Here is a 16,164-nt window from a genome sequence, read left to right as displayed (position 1 = left end):
TTTACCTCCAAATTCTCCATATCCTCATCAATACTTGTTAATATCTCTTTTAAGTTGCAGCCCTCCTAGTGGTATTAATCTGTCATTTTAATTTACATTTTTCAAATGATCCATTAATGTCTTCAAGTTTCTTTACTATTTCTCTGATTCAGCAGATTCCAAAAAGTAGATAACTAACACAATTTGATCCATAATGCAACTTTGAAGGACCTTTAACATCTAACATTTTGTTTCCTCCATTTAATACTTAAAGCAGCAGCCCAGGAAATCTGGAAGTGGAGGAGTCACCAAAATTCCTTCAGGGAATCTGAAGCTCAAAAGTTATTTTCATACTAAGAAAATATTTGCCATTTTTGTTTTTATTTCCTCATGTGTATAAACAACCTGACCTATGACAATGAAAATGAAACAGACTGAATATAAAATCATAAGAATCCAGTCTTCCATTAAGTCAATCATTAAAAAGATTTAAGATCACAAAACAATGCCAATCTCTCTGTAATTATTTTGTGTCAGAAAACACTTCTCTTTCATAAAAATATATTTATAGTCACATGCAATAAAATCCATTATTTTAAATATATTTTAAATGTTTGCTTTTTCTTGATTTTTAAAAATCTTTTATTTATTTGAAAGCAAAAGAATAGACGCAGAGTGAGAGAGAGAGTAAAAAATAGACAGAGGCAAATACAGAGATAAAGACAAAGAGATTACCCATTGGCCAACTGACTTCCAAAATGTTCACTACAGCCACAGCTGGGTAAGGCGCAAACCAGGAGCTGGGTTTCACCCAAGAGTTGCAGGGCCAGGTACATGAGCCATCTCCTGCTGCCTTTTAGGATGCAGCATTCAGAAATAGAGTAGGGCTAGGACACGAACTCAGAGACTTCAGAATGGGATGTGAGTATCCAAAGTAGCAGTTTAACCATTGTGTCAAACACCACGCTCCCAGGTTCACCTTCTAAATATGGTAAACAAAGTACTCTCCATACAATCAAAAGGTCCTTAACAGTTAAGACCAAAATATGTCAAAATCATTGAGTTATAATGTTATGTTTTTATTGTTCTCACCAAAAGTCACTGAATACAAATGGTGATCAAAGTATGACCACAGGGAGTGTATCTGGTTCTCCAGGTGTGTATTTGTACCAGTTCATTCTTTCTGAACAGACGGCTGAATGGTGTGACTATTCAATAAGTTAAAAAGTCATATATTGTTTAACTTACATTTTTCTAGTTTAAATAAATGAGTACAGTCACAGAGAACTGTTAAATGCTTGCTAGCACTATACTTACACACAGATGATCATCATACACTTTGTAAAGTATCAAATATTAAACATTTTAGGCTTTGAACATAAATGGTCTGCATTGCAGCTACTTTTATACCAGTGTTTTGATAACATTTTGTTTCCACGTGCAATCTGGGAACTGGTTTGAAATAAAGGCTATAGCTCACTAAGCTCATCAACAAACTATCAGCATTCCTGAAACATTATTTAGACATAGACACCTACTGAACCTGAACTTGTAATCATCATTTTCTGAATGACTAAGAAAAAAATTACATCTGACTGATTACATTAAATACAATGCATAATCATTTAATGAAGGAAAACATTTAGCATGACCATCAAACTTCATCATGTACTAAGAACAACAGTGCTGAGGCAAACTAGGAAAAAAAAAGTCACCTCTGCATCAGCCTTTGGGGTTCGCTCTGGAACATGCCGCTGACTTGAAAACATGGCAGGATTCTGACTCACACATTCTGACTTTTTCTTAGACTGCCATTGCTTCTGGGCACTTTCTGGCACCTTCAGTTCTTGATGCTCTCTAGCTTCTGAAATCATGTGTTACTATCATTACATAGTAAAGTACATGGTAATAAACAAAATCAAGGCTAAACGATACAACAAATCATAAACAGTATCAGTTGTTTGTTTTTAAAAACAAAGAATCAAAGAGAAAAACTGAAAGCAAAGCCAGTTGGTGACAACTTGTTTTCCGAGTTAAGATTACAAAGTTGCAACACCGCCACCTTCCTAAACTGTTATGCAGTTTTTCAGACTATTTCATATTTACATGATTCAGATTATCAACAAGTACATTAATAAAGTTTAAAACATATAGATGTTATAAAGTTTTGCTAATAAAGAGAAATGAATCTAGTAATTCTCCCTGGTCTATAATTTAACATTAAAAACTTTACCTCCTATTAATCAGCAATTATCTTAATGGTCCAAAAGCAAAAATGACTGAACAATATACTTCAGACTCTATACGTAACAAAACTGTATTGCTTTCATTAAAAAAAAAAGTTAGAACAAAATACTAGCATTTAGTGTTAAAGAAAAGCAAATTATGCTTCGATTGAATTTATTCCTAAATGCAATTTATAAAACATTTGAAAATCAATGTAATTTTGCCACAATACATAGAGAAGGAAAGTACAAATAGACATGCAAAGTTTTTGTAAAATTCAACACCAGCCACAAAAAAAAAAACCCATTCGTAATATATGTGTAAAAAAGAAGACATCACTCAATTTATAAGGAATAATATTTATAGAAATCTGTTCTAATCACCATAGTAAAGGAAAGTACCAAAAGCTTTCCTTTAGAGTAAGGAATGAGACAAGAACACCACACATCTTATATTCTTTAGTAAACTCAGTCATAGCAAATGTAGCAAGGCAAAGAAAATAAATTCATTGTAAAAGAAAAAGTTAGCTGTTTTCCTTTTTCTAGACTGTTTTCAAACAACACGATCATGTGTTCAGAAAAATTTAAGGACTCCATGGGAATACTTATGAAGTAAATTTAGATATGTCACTAGATTTAACACCAATAAGTTTTTAAAAAAATCAATTTTACTTTTACATACTAATAAAGATAATTTTTTGAAAAAAAAAACTAGTATCGCATACAAAAACAAAACCAAATAAAATAAAACAAACAAATGAGCAAAAGGCTGTTATTCAGAGCCGGCACAGTGCTTTATTTCTGCATCTGCCGTACCAGCCTCTCCTAAGTGTGGTTTTTTGTCCTGGTTGCTCCATTTTCAGCACAGCTCCCTGCTGACTGCCTGGGGGGCAGTGAAGGATGGTCCAAAGCCTTGGGATCTTTCTCCCGTGTGGCAGACCTCAAAGAGGCTCCTGGCTCCGGGCTTTGGACCAGCTCAGTGCTGGCTGTTGTGGCCATTTGGAATGAATCACTAGAAAGAAGACAGAGAGTCTTCTCCGTAACTATAAGTAAAAAATAAAGAAATCTTTAAAAAAGAGGGAAAAAAAAGTAGATACTCCAGAATACATCTAGCAAAAGATACAAAGATCTCTAGTACTGAGCCTTGACATTTGAAATGAATGAAAGGAAACATCACATTAAGGATCAGAACACTGAACTGAAAAGCCAATTTATTCCAAATTCCTTTACAAGTTCAGTGACAGATTCTGATATTAATATGAAAATTCAAAAAAACCCAAAACTATATAAATCATTTTCAGAATTATCTAATTTACAACCATTCAGTAAGGAAAAAGGTCATTGACACTTGACCTTATAAATACATAAATACTAAATTCAGGTAAATTATAAATGTAAAATGTGAAGGTAAAAAGACAATCTAAAAACCATGGGCAATGTGTCTGGTATTGCAGTTAAGATGTCAGGAAATCCATGCATCATACTGGAGTGCTTGGCCCTGGTCTCCGTTCAAGGGTTCTACAGCGAGTGATGGCTGAAGTCGCTGAGTCTCAGAAACCCATGTGGGAGACCCAGATCAAGTGCTGCCTCTTACTCTGGTTAGCCCAGCCCGAGGCAGCAACCAGAAAATCGGTGTTCTCCTGTCTGTTAGTCTCTCTCAAATAACAAAATGAATATGTAAGTTATAAACAAAAAGTACATATAAATATATAAATATAGGAATATGTATTTAAAGATACAGAAAGCATTCTCCACAAAAGGAAAGACTGGCAAATCAAAACATATTAAAATTAAGAATTCCTTTTTGTACCCAATGCAGTAGCCTAGTAGCTAAATCCTCGCCCTGTAAACAGCAGGGTCCCATAGAGGTGCCAGTTCATGTCATGGCTGCTCCACTTTCCATCCAGCTCCCTATTTATGGCCTGAGAAAGCAGCAGAGGACTACCCAAAACCTTGGGACACTGCACCCAAGTGGGAGACCAGGAAGAGGCTCCTGGCTTCAGAGTGGCTCAGCTACAGCCATTGTGATCATTTAGGGAGTGAACCAGAGAATGGAATATCTGTGTATCTGCCTTCCAAATAAAAATAAATATTTAAGAAAAAAAAAATCTTTCTATAAAAAGTCTTCAACAGGGCCAGCATGGAGGCTCAAGGTTTTAGGCCCCTGCCCTCCACCCTCAAAAACACCTGAATTCAATTCCAGACTCTCGGCTCTGTATTGTCCCAATGTTGGCTCTTCTGGACATTTGCAAAGTAAACCAGTGGCAGATTTCTTTCACTCTCTATATTTTCTCTTCATTCTTCCTTCCATACACCTTTTAAGCAAACAAGACAGTCTTTGCTTTTCATATACTCTATACAACTGAACTAAAATATAAGATGAAGGAACAGATAGTTTCATTTCACAGTTCTTGGGATAGTTAGCTTTTTCAAGCTATAAAGTGATTTTTTTAAAATAAAGAAATAATTCTATAAATTTCTACCCTTCTTACCTTCTAACTGAGTTACAAGACCTGAGTCAGTTTTATTTGTCAGAGTGACAGAATCAGTAAGAACTTCACAGCTCTTGTCATCTGATATCAAAGGATCCTTGGAACGGCTATTTTGAACACACTACATGAAAAAGAAAATGAAACTTTCATAAGTAGCAGTAGTACCAAATTTATCTTACTGTTCAATATACTGTATAGTATTTGCACAAAAATACTAACAAAATTAGTTATAATTTTATATTTGGGTTACATGTAGACTTACAAACTTCTTGCAAAGATTAACTGCCTGAATTATTGATTAGTGCAATCGGAAGGGTGATAATCATGAATCTAGCCAACATTTTCAGTGAGAATAATTTAATATGTTATGTATTATTACATGTTATGTTGTTTCGATCATAATTATACAATCAATTGCTAAAATGTATTTTAGAAAGAAGGTAGAAAGTTTGAATCCAACACAGAATAAGTTTTATTACAAAAGAATTTTAAACGTTTTGTTCCCATGCATGGAAAATCAAAGTATTTAATCACTGAAAATGAAAGCATTATTTGAAAAGTAAAAGTATTTAAAAGTATTCGTACTAGCACAAATACAAGACAGTGGCTATTATAAACATAACAACACTTCAGCACAATTATGCGTTATTCCCCAGGATAGTCTTGATTAGGAAAAATTATTTCAAAGCAGGATCATGAAACAGGCATTACAAACATAAAATTGAAAAGACTTGCACATTTCAATGTCCAGTGTTTTAAAAAAGTTAAGAACAGTACAAGTCCCCCCAAAATCGAAGGTCATCAGAGACTACAGTTAACTTCCTCATCTTTGATGTTCACGTAAAAGCGCTCTGGCATACAGAAGGTCAGGATTCAATATGTATTCTTTCATCTCTGCCCAACACAATCTACTCTCAAAGTTTTAAAATTCTTTACCAGAATCACAGTATTAAATACACCAGGGAGCAAACACTGGGGGCTATGGTGTTCCACAGCCAGCCTGAATCCAAGCCCAGCAATCTTAAACATATGGCTGTTGAGTCATACTTCATGGTTATTCTGAGACCACTGCTTTTTGTTCTACTCTTTTATCCTTGGAGAGACACAGCTCAGGCCTTCCATGTGACTGCACATTGGCAGACACGGACCTCATGAAACAACAGGAATACAGATATGATGGTGAAAAAGCTCCATGAAACCTAGATCTGGCGATCACAATTCTTATAAAGACTTAAAAATTGAAATTACCTTTAAATTTCTTAATTCACAGGAATCATTTCCACTTGATTTAAATCCAGGCATAATCATATCTCTGCATTCTGATCCAGAGATCTGTCTAATAGCCACAAAACAAAGCAATTTTAACATTCACCCTAAAATTAATATTTTCATTTTTAAAAGCACATGTTTTAGCTATATATGTGTATCAGGAAAAAAAAAAGTTAAATGATTTTTTAAAGAGATATGACTCTAACTCTTGTACAAAGGTGACTAAGCTAAAAAATCAGATGATTGCCTATTTCTTTATTAGCTAATGAGTAACAACTGTATTTATGGTAAGACTGCAGGAAAGGAAAGTACGTAAGTGAAGCTACATTTCAGGCTGCAAATAGCTTAAGGTAAAGATCCAGGGAACACACTCTCTTATGGGCCTCTAGAGTACTAGCTTAGCCTATCATACAAAAACCAAGAAAACTGTTGAGTTTTGTGGGCTTGTTTTTTTTGTTCCTTTGGAGTGAAATGGTCTCTATTCTTCATTTACATATTTATAATGCAAATAAAAAGATGAGATGAAAGTAGTAAGATTCTGAAGCTTAACCTCAATAACCAAAATGCCATCTACCACTATGTCAAGATGTAAATATATCAGATATCCCTCCCATCCCAACCCCTTCACCCCACACAAAAAAACACATGCACTTCTGAAGTTTATTAGCAAAATGACTCTCTGGAATCCAAGGAGCCTTGTCCATTATAAATCTTATAAATCATGGTTACAGATTAAAGAACTAACCAAAGAAATACTTTAGCTGAGTTAAAATACTATCTTCTAACTTGTTATGAGATTAAACACCCAAGTTGAGGGAAGCAGAACACACTGAATGAGATGAACATTATCTCATCACCAAGAAGACTGTCCGGGACTGGCGTGGTTGCCCAGTAGCTAAAGTCCTCGCCTTGAAAGTGCCTGGATCCCACACAGGTGCCAGTTCTAATCACGGCAGCACCACTTCCCTTCCAGCTCCCTGCCTGTGGCCTGGGAAGGCAGTCAAGGACGGCCCAAAGCCTTGGGACCCTGCTCCCGTGTGGGAGATTTGGAGGAAGTTCCTGGCTCCTGGCTTCAGATCAGCGCAGCACCAGCCATTGCGATCACTTGGGGAGTGAATCAGCGGACAGAAGATCATCCTCTATGTCTCTCCCTCTCCTCCTCTCTGTATATCTGACTTTGTAATAAAAATAAATAAATCTTAAAAAAAAAAGAAGAAGCCTGTTCTGTTCCATTTACTGAAGCCTAGACTGAGACAAATGAAAAGTTGACCTTTCCCACTGCACCTTTTCTTCCAGCAAAGTGGAGAGCTTTCTGTTGTCCGATCTGCTTCCCGCACCTGCCACACAAACTCAAACACACTTGAAAAGGATTTGTACTAGAAGGTAACCAGTGAAAAATGGTCACTCACCAAAACAGTCATACCTCTCTACTTATTCCTTTGCTCTAAAAGCATCTATAAATTATAATACTAAGTAGCAATTCAATCACAATAACTACCATTCAGTGAAAGACTTAATGACCATTCTGCCATCAAATGCAAGCAAGAAATTAAAAAAATCAAAATTCAAACATACCTTTTTGTAAAACTTGGTACAACTGAGCCATCTGTCTTCGTGAGACTATCTGGGCTATTGAGAAGGTTAACTGGGACTCTTCCAAATGGGCATGACTGAAAATGTTTTGAAAGATTAAGCAACCAACAAAGAAATCAAGATTTCACTATAACTTTAATCTTTAAATTAAATATTTTAATTTAAGCAAACTAAAAATAACATACCCGTTTAGTTTTGTTACTTTGTTTCAAGGGATTTCGATGACCTATTTCTGCATCTGGTGGGGGCAAATTCTCTCTAAACAGAAAGAAAATACCTCTAAATTTTCAATCAATGTTAACATGCATTCCATTTTAATGCTGGAAATGGTTATTAAACTTACATAAAAAAATATAAGGACATATCAACACAGGTGACGAGCACTTAAAAGACTAATTCTGCTTCCTTACCCATACAAAAACCTGGCTTTAGTGGCCTGTCCTCTGGTATCACAATTGATGTTTCTATTCTGTAAATATCCAACTGAGCTGCAGAATGATTCTTGGGTAGTTAATACTGTTGGTGCTGCAAAATTTTGAAACTATAATTAACTTTTTAAAGATATCAAGAATTACCAACAAAGTAACCTTCTTAATAAAAATACTCAAAAGTTAATTATTTTTAAAAATGTTTGTTTCATGACACAGGTTCCACAGGCTCAGCAACTTCTCCTTCCATTCTTCCTCTCCCCGACTCCCCAACTATTTTCCCCTAGATTATTACAAAACAGTCCTTCAACAGCAGTCACAAGTCCATCATTATGCTGTTTAAGTGTATCATGACATATGTACATATATGTGTGTCCCCAAATAAGATATATCAACCTCAAGATGTTTTTGGAATAATTTTCTACTTCAAATGCCTTCTAGTCATCCATCTTTACAACTATAATTTATTCTTAAGATTTCAGCCAACCTACATAAATATTTTTCAATGAAATACTATTCCGAATTGTTATGTGTAATAACACCTATTATAGAAAGCTATTATCAGTACACATTAATAGTTACCTGAAAAATTTTTCTTTTCCTCCTCTGAAAGCAGTTGCTTCTTCTGGAGGTTTAAATTCTGAATGGCAATTTCCAGCATTTCTAGAGGTACTGCTCCGCTTTCTACAGCTTTATGAAGAAGTTGTCTACTTTTTCTGAAATTACCTAGCAATGTAAAAAGTAACCATCATTTCAGGCAGCAACCTTCACCTCTAAATACTGATAGATCAGCATCCACGCAAAAACACAAGTGAAAAATATGTATTCTACACTCATGCATTTGTTGTCCCAGGCCATGTCTTCCATGCATATAACCAACTCTCTGATACATCTATGGTCAAAATAGGTTGGTTACATAAATAAGTAACTGATTTAACTGTGTACTATCCATTTTCCAAAGTATAATAAAATAGTTAGCAAGAAAAGCCAAGGCTAACTGCAGAAGTCAAAAACAGAATTTTAGATGTTATGATATGTCCAAGAACAGCAATCTCTTACCAAACTTTAATACAAACGTCATTTATAAATGACATGTAGTCATCCAAGAAAGGTTGATATATTTCACTAGAAGGAATCTTCTATCAAAGGACTCATGCAAGTCAAAATAATGATAAATATTAATCTTTACATTCAGACTTAGCTATACTATCCTCAAAGTACAAGATAACTGAGACTATACCCACGCTTCTGACTACAGATTTTTGAACAACTTTTCTTTCAGGTATAAATTTACATCTAAAATATATTCTCTCTATGTATTAAATGTATACCCCGTGAATCTCAAAGAATGTTCTCAACATTTGTCAGCCACTGGACAATGTATGCTATAAACAGAGCATTTAAAGGTTAGAAAGACGATCAAAAGACAACTTATGCATTCTGCTAGTTTAACAAATGTCAATTTTACATATATTTAAATATATGCGATAGCAGTAAACTTTCATATACTGAATATTTTAGGACAACAAAACAAAGACTTAAATAAGAATTAGTTATTTCTGTTTATGAATTAAAGTCATGGGTCCCTTTTAAATCCGATTAAAAATTACAGAGCATCTTCCACTCCCACAGAAACATAAACACCATTGTGTCCATAGGATTTCAAGGATGTTGTGCATTTCCTGACAAATAAACCTTAAAAGAAAATCTTAAAAGCCTAGAATAGCTGTTCTAACAAGCAAAAAAAAATTCATTTTATAGACAGGAAAGATTTCTTTCAAAGTAACCTGAAAGGGGCTAATCCTCAGCCTGCGGTGACAGCATCCCTCATATCGGCTCATGTCCCAGCTGCTACACTTCCAACACAGCTCCCTGTTAATGGCTTGGGAAAGCAGTGGCGGATGGCTCAAGTGCTAAATCCTTCCCCTATGTGAAACTCTAACAACCTGGCTCCTAGCTTCAGACCAGCACAGGTGGAAAATTCTCTCCCTCTTGCTGTCTTAATACCACCTTTCAAATGAAAATAAAATCTTAAAAGTAACCTGATAAAATACAGGATAGTCTGGATAGGATGATTCCAGAAATAATCCCCATAAACAGTAGTTCAGGGTTCTCCTATGAGTTGTACAATCATTTTCTCCAACAACAGTCTAGGAAATACTTTCCAGTGACTAAGACCTTCTTTGGGCATCATCAGGAGCACTCCACCAACAGTAACAATGTTCATCGTTGGTTGGAAATGAGATCAGAGCACAGTAGAAATAAGGCAGAAGGAAAGCAAGAACACTAGACTGAGGATATATAGGAGCGCCATATGAAAAGAGAGGACTAAGAAACAGTCTGGCTATACATCATGAATAGGAGCCTATTCTGGAGTGCCATTTGGCCCAGCAGTTACAATACTTTCATCTTCCATCAGATAATGTGCTTTCAATTGGAATCCTCCAGTTTCCAATTCCACCATTCTGCCAATGCAGATCCAGAGAGGCAGCAGTGATAGCTCAAGTAATTGGGTTCTTGACACCCACACATTGAACTTCTATGAAACCACAGCATAAGAAAAGCATATCCAGGGGCCAGTATAGTGGCATAGCTCATTAATTCTCCACCTGCAGTGCCAGCATCATGGCATCAGTTCGTGCCCCAGCTGCTCTACTTCCAGTTCAACTCCCTGCTTATGGACTTGAAAAGTAGCACAGGATGGTTTTAAGTCCTTGGTTTCCTGCACCCACACGGGAGACTCCTGGCTCCCAGCTTTGGATTGGCTCAGCTCTGGCAGTTGCAGCAACTGAGGGGTAAAACAGCAGATGAAAGATCTTTCTCTCTGTCTCTCCTCTCCATAAATCTGCCTTCCAAATAAAATCTAAAGAAAAGCTTATCTAAATTTAAATATAAATACATATACCCTCCATCCCCAAATACTCAGTAAAGAAGCTACTTTCCATGATAATATGAATTGAATTCATATCATAAATATAATCTCTAGTTTCCTGGATTAGCTGTTAATCTTTAATTTAAAATCCAGACTTGAAATTTTCACATTACCTTGTGACAGTTCAAATTGTGCAAAAGATACATGCACAAAAGCGAATGTCTTACAGTTTGCTCTGGCCATTTGGAAGTAGTCCCGTGCATCATCTGGCTCCTGAATACTGGGAGAGAAGACTCAAAGTTAGATCTTGAGGAAAACACGCACACACAGCTACTTAAATTGATCACTTTTGATTTTATCTTTCAAAAGGCCCAATGTATTGCACTTTTTTGTGTGTAACATTATACTAATATGTTGTTCTTAGAAATATTTTAATCTGTAACTTATAAACACATACATCATACGGTTAACATTATTACTACCTTGTTAATCATAATAAAACATATTTGGTCAAAAAACACTAATTTTCACACAAGTGACTGACATGTTTTTATTATCTATTTTTGCAATGTAGTTGTTTAATAATACTCACGCTTTTAATTCAGCAAATCTCACTTGAATTCGAGCAAAACTCTCATTTTGGCCATATTTATCTGGAGGAAGTGCTTCGATTGCCTGACTATAACGACCAATGAGTTTATTTAAGAGAGCATCATTTAGGGGCTCACTGTTTTTTTCTAGTTTGAGCAAGAAAGTCAACCAGTCCTCTGGATTGTTTGCCATCATTATAATTTGGTTAACAGTTCCTGAATTATCTGAATAAGGAAAACAAAATGGAGCACAAATGAAGAATACGAAGCAAGTACCAAATTATATTTTTCCTTGAAATTAGACATTTATGTTTTCAGTATCAATGTATGAACACATAAATTGTTCTACTTTTAACAGGCCACACAAACATAAGCAGCTTATTAACTGCACACACACACATATATATCTTTTATTAGAGAATACATGTGACTCAAAAAGCTTATATTTGGATGGAAAGAAAAAATATGGAAACTTTTTTTAAAAAATTACAAATAGTCTAAGAAAACTTTATGTTGTAGCAGCATAATCATAATTCTGTAATCCTAAATACCCACCTCCAACCCCTAAAAACCTAATCTTTCACAATAACACCTGTACCAATTTTCTTGAAAATTTTCCTCTAGTGATTTATTCATTAAAAATTATTTTTCCAGTTCTACCATAACCATCTTCATAATTCTACCCATTCAAGATTATCACCCTAACCCTCACAGTTATGCAACTAGTAATAGCTGGCACTAGCAATCCATATCAGAATGACCTGTGGGACTTGGCTGCTCTGCTTCTGCTCTAGTTCCCTGCTAACGTGCTTGGGAATACAGCAGCAGACTGCCTGAGTGCTGGGACCCCCTGCACCCACAAGAGAATTGCATGGAGTTCCAACAAAGCCTCCTGATTTCCACCTATCCCAGTCCAGGCCATGGTGAGTCAGTGGATAGAACACCTTTTTCTTTGCTTCTCTGTTATCCCAACTTTCAAACAAATAAAAGAGGAAGGTAAACAAACTTTATGATTATTTTCTTCTCATCTCTCTACATTACACACATTTGCTAATTTTTTGGTTCTATGCATCAACAGCTACTCCAGTCTAGACCTTCAGAATTCACAGCATCCCTTGTAATAGTTCTCTCTCTCTGTTGAATTCCAGCCTACAGAAATAATAATCATCTTCGGACTTTTTACATTGTCATATATTTTTCTTTTTTGGCATTGTCAGTTGCTTTAAAAATACAAGTCTCCTGCACAGGACATTTTCACCATCACCCAGTTTTATTAAACCTAAGATTTCCCAGAGAAACTACCATTCCTTCTATCAACTCCAGTTTTTGCTTTAACAAAACAAAACCTAAATCCTTACTTTTGGGAAAACAAACAAAAATTATTTCTCCTTTGTACTAAAACAGTACATTCACAACTCTGTTTATTACCTTCAAATTTAATTTGGTCTAATTTTACTTTAATATCCCAATTTAGTCTGCAAAAGCATCTATAAAATGCATTTGCCATCTTTGGCTTTGCAGAGATGTTTTTCACATCTGAATACTTCGTTATTCCTCTAATCAACATATGCAGCATTTGTGTCTTTACCATGTTAGTATTCCTATGCTGCTTTACAATGCAGCACAGTCAATCAAGACACTGAGCTTAAGTATCCTCGAGCTTTCCCCAGTACTTCACCAAAGGTCCTCATTACACTATCAACACAACACTGAGTTGTTTCTATTTTTAAGACTTGGTTCTTTGAAAGGCAGGAGATAAACAAATCTTCCATCTGCTGGTTTACTCGCCAAATGGCTTTGGCAGCCAGGGCTGAGCCAAGCTGAAACCAGGAGCCCAGAGCCCCAGCCCAGCCTTCCACATGGCAGTCCCATCTGCCGCTTTAGGGGAGCGGCCAGGACTTGATGCCTCACTCCAAAAGGAGACACAGGTGTCCCCAAAAGTGGCTTCTCTGCTGCTAGCACAACATGACCCCAGTGTTCACACTTTCGAATGAGCTCATGAGAAATCTTTTTATTTTCAAAAATTATTATTTTTCATGATACGGTTTTGTAGATATAGGGATTATCCCCTCCACCTCCCTTGTCTTCATTCCCATTCTCCTCCCTCCACACTATATTCCCCATATTATTACAATAGCACAGCCCCTCAGCAACAGTCACAAGTCCAACCAACATTCTGCTATATAAGTGTATCACAGCACTGTAAATATATGCAATAGTAGAAAATCTGCTAAAACTTGGGTTGTTCCAAGTGAACCTAATCTGCCACTACGACTAAATCATAGGTTCTTTCATTTTCAATCCCTTAGATATTTAATGGTTATTATGGCCAAGGTAAACTTACACCAAAACCAACATTCAAAGGACTTCATCAATGTGAAACAATAAAGAATCAGGCTTCTGAAGTATTACTTTTCACAAATCTAAGGTACTAAAATTGGGGTGTTTTCACTCAAATTTCTAATGGTCTGTCACATGCCAGGCATTATTCTAACTTATGTGACTACAGCAGGAGAGATTAGAAACCCTGACTGCATGAAGCTTACATTCTAACAGAGAAGAAATACAATAAACACATGAGTGAATTGTACATAATGTGGCTGACTAACTCGTGCCACAGAGAAAAAGAGCACTGGGAAGCAAGATATGGGCCACACCCACCACAGCAGCTGATGTGTATGTGTGGGATTTCCAAATCTGAAGTGTACCGTTATCTCAATTCCTACACAAAAAGGAATAGAAAACAAATACTATAGCATGATGGCAGGCGTATCAACAGAAATATCTGACAATACAGGAAGAGATAAGAAAAATACCTTAAACACACTGCAGTAAGTGCGAGGTGTCCATTTTCAAGTAAGCAGAAAACCGTGGAATACTCCCACACAAAAGTGTTAAAATTAAATGTACTCTAATGGTAATTTAGAAAATTACGTGACATTAACACTCGGTGCATAATACCTCTTTTCTTTACTTTAGAACACTCAACAAACAATGACTATTTGTTAAAAGAAAACAAAACAGAACAAAAAACCTCACCTGTGGTATCAGCAGAGATTTTATTCAAGCTTAGCTCATCAGTTAGGTCTTCATTTTTAAACTTATTTTTTATATCTCGTACTTTATTCATGATGGAATCAATTGTCAATTCTCTGCCACTTAAATCCTCAGACTCCATTTCTGAGAGAGAAAAAAACCAAACAGTTGCTAGATTTACCAGCATCAAAGGAGAAACAAAAAACCTCCAAATTAGCCTTTTAAACCCAAAAGACTTAATGCAAGTATTACGAGGGTAGTATTATGACAGCTGAGTGCATAAAAATAGACACATCTTTGTCATGTACCCAGCAAGGTTGCAAGCACTTCCTCCCAACAAATACTCAATATAGCCACATTCTTACAAGTCACTGCACCACACAAAAACTGCATTTTCCTTGAAAAAGCACTGATGGCCTTGAAGTATCCAGCTGAGAATCCATTAAAATTGAGCTCAAGTGTAAAGTCTTCGTTTTTAAATTTATTCTTTACATCTCTCTCATTATCAAACCAACTGTCACTCTTGCCAAAATTATTTCCTCTGGGTTATTTCAAAATTTAGCCATTTTACAAAATGATACAACTGTTGGCTTGGATTCTCTTTAGCAAAGCACAGACATATGTAATGAGAATAACCATTCTCTTAGCCACCTGCTTTATTTGGGTAAATCCTCACGATTTTAGCAAAGCAAAACACGAACATCACAACCCAGGGACTCAGCAGATCTGCTCTACCAAGCCGTTCTAGTTACAACAATAATGCTCTGTACTCCCTCAGTACTAAGCACCTGTCCAACTCCAACGATAGCTTTTTGTCAACTCCAGTGTTGTGATTCTCAAACATAAACCTAATAACCGGGGTCGGGGCTACGAACCCGCCTCGCCCTCCAGTTTCACAACCAGGAGAAGGGCCGTAGTGGTCGGCGAGAGCTCGCTCCAGCCCTCAGATCAGGAGTGCAGGGTGCCAGAGCACAGCCCTGCTTCAGCCTGGAAGAGGGGCAGCCTCCGGGGACAACGCCTCGGACGCAGGCCCTCCGCCGCGGCCTCCCGGAGTCCACACGGCTCCTCCCTGCTCCTCTTCCGCATCTGCCCACTCCCCTACCCCCAGACCGGGGTGACCGCCCTCTCCCCCACCCGCGGCCATCAAGCCCGCCGCCAGGCTCACCTGCCTCGCCCCGACGCCTCGCCGACCAGAGCTGACAAAGCCCGCACCCGGCTGGTTGCCGTTTTTCCCTGCAGCCGCGAGGCAGAACTCACTCCCGGAAGGCAGCTCAGAAAAAAAGATGGAACCCCAAGTCGTCCTGCGCAAACGCGTTTGAATTTCCCCGCCGCTGTCGCAGCCCCCTCCTATTGGCCAGCGAGGGTCACGTGGAGGCGTCCGTCGTGATTGGTGTGTGCGCGGCGGCACCGCCCCTTTCCCTGCGTCTGGCCGCCAGCTCCGTGGGCTCCGGGTCGTCCGAGCCGGTCTCCCCGGGCGGCGTCCGGCTCCACGCGCGGCCGTGGAGCGGTGCGGGGTCGGCACTCACCAGAGGCCTGCCCCGTCGGCTTTCCAGCATTACCAACGCCAGTTCTTGCCGGGTGCCGAGGAGATAGCCACTCCCCTGCCAAGCTGCCCGGTGAGAGGAAGTAGAAGAGGCGGGGCCGGCTGCTCCCAGCAGTTGGAGTGTAGATTCCCTCAAC

The 16,164-nt window shown here is 37.6% G+C and overlaps 1 protein-coding gene across 2 annotated transcripts in view; it reads right to left on the bottom strand.

Annotated features, from left to right (window-relative positions):
- Nucleotides 1–15,722, bottom strand: part of TTK (TTK protein kinase) — a 35,262-nt gene extending 19,540 nt beyond the window's left edge. For both annotated transcript variants that reach the window (XM_040983674.1, XM_040983675.1), the window contains exons 1-11: nt 15,650–15,722; nt 14,488–14,628; nt 11,451–11,673; nt 11,032–11,138; nt 8,569–8,712; nt 7,969–8,083; nt 7,744–7,816; nt 7,541–7,635; nt 5,945–6,032; nt 4,697–4,817; nt 1,695–1,843 (exon numbers count right to left, since the gene is read on the bottom strand). In XM_040983674.1, the coding sequence (XP_040839608.1) occupies nt 1,695–1,843; nt 4,697–4,817; nt 5,945–6,032; nt 7,541–7,635; nt 7,744–7,816; nt 7,969–8,083; nt 8,569–8,712; nt 11,032–11,138; nt 11,451–11,673; nt 14,488–14,626 (1,254 nt within the window). In that variant the 5' untranslated portion in view covers nt 14,627–14,628; nt 15,650–15,722. The remainder of the gene's footprint in view (nt 1–1,694; nt 1,844–4,696; nt 4,818–5,944; nt 6,033–7,540; nt 7,636–7,743; nt 7,817–7,968; nt 8,084–8,568; nt 8,713–11,031; nt 11,139–11,450; nt 11,674–14,487; nt 14,629–15,649) is intronic.
- Between the last annotated feature and the right edge of the window lie 442 nt (nt 15,723–16,164).

This window comes from Ochotona curzoniae, unplaced genomic scaffold (genome assembly GCF_017591425.1).
Source record: "Ochotona curzoniae isolate NIBS_2020 unplaced genomic scaffold, NIBS_Ocur_1.0 contig_3819, whole genome shotgun sequence".
In the NCBI taxonomy this organism is placed as follows: domain Eukaryota; kingdom Metazoa; phylum Chordata; class Mammalia; order Lagomorpha; family Ochotonidae; genus Ochotona; species Ochotona curzoniae.
Note: the sequence above shows the minus strand (reverse complement) of the source record. Positions and strands in the feature narration are given on the sequence as shown.